The 3,720-nt window shown below is 49.3% G+C and overlaps 1 protein-coding gene across 1 annotated transcript; it reads left to right on the top strand.

Moving 5' to 3' along the window:
* Nucleotides 1-2,947: 2,947 nt before the first annotated feature.
* LOC116863814 (Y-box-binding protein 3-like) lies at nt 2,948-3,712 on the top strand (the record flags this gene model as incomplete). Its single annotated transcript, XM_032851151.1, has 1 exon — nt 2,948-3,712. A coding segment is annotated over exon 1 (691 nt), but the record flags the coding sequence as incomplete, so codon positions are not given.
* Nucleotides 3,713-3,720: the final 8 nt, after the last annotated feature.

The raw sequence follows: 3,720 nt of genomic DNA, 5'->3' as shown, positions 1-3,720 counted from the left end.
ACTTTCCTGTATATCATGCAAACAACAATGGGAAATTCAAGAGGGCGTATTCAGTCCGACTCAGTGAATCTCATTGGCATCTTCATGCCTGGTGCTTTGCTAGTGACTGTAAGAAATTCACAGATGTAGCCACTTTGTGGGGCAGGGGGGCATATATTTAATCCACAAGTACATATTTGGGGAGGCTCTTTATACCATCAGCACTGTTCTAGGCACTACAGTGATCAGAGAGAGGAAATCAAGAGAAGAAAATTAATATGTTCACTCTTTTTTAAAGATTTATTTATTTATTTGAGAGAGAGAGAGCGAGAGCGAGCGGGCAGGGGCAAGGTCAGAGGGAGGGGGAGAGAGAGAATCCCAAGCAGACTCCCCGCTGAGCACAGAGCCTGACGTGGAGCTCAATCTCTGTACCCCGAGATCATGACCTGAGCCAAAATCATGTGCCCGACCCTCAACTGACTGAGCCACCTAGGTATCCCTAAAGTGTTCATTATTTAGTGGGCTTTAGTGCTCTGAGAATCTAGTTGGGAATATTAGTGAAACAGAAAGACTTAACACATTACGGAAGAAGTAGATTAGTGATTAATTGTTGGGCTGTAAGTGTAACTGGGTTTCCAAGAAGAAAGAGATTGGCATGGACTGGTACATTTGGAAAGAAAGTGGGAGGGGATTGCAAAACTGTGACTCAGAGAGCACATAGGATTTATACAGACAGAGGAGAGGAAAGGAGAGGAGAGAAGATATTTTTAGGAGAATGAGCAAAAACTTGAACATGGGCACAGAGATGGGAATAAGCACGGCAAATATGGGAAGCATCAAGAAGAGCTCTCAGGACATGAAAGAAAGAACTGTTGACAATATCATAGATCTGGCCTCATGGCACTGTGGAGCACACCGTGGACTAAGAACCAGAGGGCCTGGATCCCCAAAGGTATTATCCTGGTTCTGCACTTACTACATGGGTGGCCTTGGTTAGGTCATTTAGATGCTTTGTGCCCTGGTGCCCTGACTTACTCAGTCATGTGAGGATACTGACAGTAGCCTGCTTCTCTCTCATGCTTGTAAAAACCACAGGAGATGATGTCTGAAGAAGTGTTGTTTTTTTTTTCTTTAGTTTTACTTATTTATTATCTTTTATTCACTTATTTGAGAGAGAGAGAGAGAGAGAGAGAGAGAGCGAGCACACAAGCAGGGAGAGTGGCAGACAGAGGGAGAAAGAGAGGCAGGCTTCCCACTGAGCAAGGAGCCTGATATGGGGCTCGATCCCAGGACCCTGGGATCATGACCTGAGCTGAGGGCAGATACTTGATAGAATGAGCCACACAGGCGCCCCAAGAGGTGTTTTTTAAATAGTAAAATAAAAATGAGGATCCCTTCTTCCATACGGTATCACACCAGCATGGTGAGGAAATGGCTCCTGAGTCTATAGTATGGTTTGTTTTCTAGTTGGCTGCAGGCAGAAGGTTACTGCATGTGGGAGCAGGGGCTGCTGATTAGTTGATATGAAGGCAATTTTTTGCCCCTGAAGAGGGGCAGACCTGGGAGCCTGAACACAGGGGAACCTGGGTTCTCTGCTGGGTTGTATGAACTCTCTGAAAGGGGTGCCTGTTCTCTGACATCAGATGAAACAAGTGACAAAACTATACATGAAGGCCGGTGAGGTGTGGCGGAAAAAAGACCTGGACTTGGAATGAAATCTGTCTGAGATCAGATTTTAGGGTTCACCCCATAGTAAACATGTGGCCTTAAGCAAGCAACTTGCTATCTCTGGGCCCCAGTTCCCTCATCTGTCAAACTGAAGTAAAAACAACATCTGCCCCACTTCCTTATAGAGTGGGTTGTTGCAAGGATCAAATGCACAACATGTGAGAGGTTTCTGTAAACTCTAAAGTGGTAGGCCAAGTTGGCTTATTTTCATTTTTCTTATTAATAATTGAAAACTGAGTTTTCTGACCAGTTGCCATCTACTATTTTAGCCTGCCCTATCATCATTTCTGAAAGGTTATATTTCAGTAGAGCTAGCTGTACCTTACCACAGTATTAACACTGTAGTTAGTCTGAATTCTTAGGGTTTCTATGTAATTAAATCAGAACCTCAATTTAGTTTGAAGATCACAGAGTCATAAACCATTCAGGGGTAGTGGTGGGGAGTCTGGATCTACAGTTAAGACAGAAGACAAATTTGCTCAGTTCTATTTTACTCCACCTGATCATTTGCTTTATGTGGGCAAGAACACAGAGCTCAACAAGGTTTTCAGAATGTCCCAGTTAACAAAAGTGTTCCCACTCAGCTTGACTACTCTACAACCCTAACACCAGCCTGGATAAACCTGCACTAATTTAGTGTCCTCTCAGTACTAGCATTCTAGCCCTGGCAGGCTTCCCCAGTCTCTCCGAGGGAAAACAAACAAACAAAAACCAAACAACCCAGAGTGGGCTTCTTTGATTGGGTCTTAATTTTGTGTCATTGTCATTTTGTCTAAAGTTACACAAAATGCCTCACCCACATCTAAAGTGCACAAGGAGTTGGAAGAGGAGCAGGGTTTTGTGAGAGTATGTAGAGAGTGTTCTCAGAAGGCTGGGATTATCTCCAACCAAGGGAGAGAGATGAAAGGTGGGTCCTCTCTTCCCATCCACCCAAACAAGCAACAGAGTCTTCAAGTAGACCACTTCCTAGATCTTCAAATGCACCCCCCTCCATGAGGGACAGAGAGGTGCTGTGACGTGGCGCCTGGAGCTCAAGGCAGAGCACATCTGCCCCACCCCCCAGCTCAAGCAGCCTCTAGGACCCCACTGAGACGTTACCGTGGCAACCACTGTTTGGTCTGCTGTCCCGTTGCCCCAGGAGACTCCACAGGCCTTTCCAAGAGTCTCAGAGTTAAGCCAGAGAGTCCTTGGCCCAGACCCAGGACCCTCCCTTCCACAGCGAGGCTCCTGCCTCCAGACCGAGCCCCATACGCCCCATCACTGAGGACCAAATTTCCCTCAGGCTCTCCGAGAAAGGAGAGCAAGGACAGCCTCATGAGTGAGGTGGGAGAGGTCACCCTGACGGAGGTGACCGCCTCAGTCTCCCCTCAAGGCACGCAGAAACTCCTGGTTTCCTTGGAAAGCGGAGATCCTCCCCGGGCCCCAGTCGCAGGCAACCTCAGCAGAGACGCAATTACCAAGACCACCGTGGCAGCAGGCGCCAAGGGAAAGGTGCCCCAAAAGGTCATCGCCAAGAGGGTGCGAGGCTCTGTCAAGTGGTTTAACGTGAAGAATGGGTACGGTTTCATCAGCAGGCACGATACCCAGGAAGATGTGTTTGTTCACCAGACAGCCATCACCAGAAACAACCCTCACAAATACCAACGCAGTGTGGGCGACGGCGAGACAGTTGAGTTCGACGTGGTGCAGGGTGAGCGGGGCACCGAGGCCGCTAACGTGACTGGGCCAGCAGGTGTCCCAGTGCAGGGCAGCCGCTATGCTGCCAATCGCCCCCGCTTCCGCAGGGGCTTCTACATCCGCCGCCGCGCACCGCCCCCACGAGGTCCCAGGGGCGCTGAAGAGGACGTCGACGAAGATGAGGCCAGAGACGAAGGCTTCACCGAAGCCGAGGGCCAGAGGCGCCGCCTGGCCGGCGGACCCCAAGACCAAAGGCTGCGGCGCTTCCCACCCTTCGAAAGGGCCTCTGCCATGTCCCGCCGCCTGTCGATCCTCACTCCCAGCAGCGGCCCAAGG

Source organism: Lontra canadensis, unplaced genomic scaffold (genome assembly GCF_010015895.1).
Source record: "Lontra canadensis isolate GAN:19392208 unplaced genomic scaffold, GSC_riverotter_1.0 scaffold3387, whole genome shotgun sequence".
Lineage (NCBI taxonomy): Eukaryota > Metazoa > Chordata > Mammalia > Carnivora > Mustelidae > Lontra > Lontra canadensis.
Note: the sequence above shows the minus strand (reverse complement) of the source record. Positions and strands in the feature narration are given on the sequence as shown.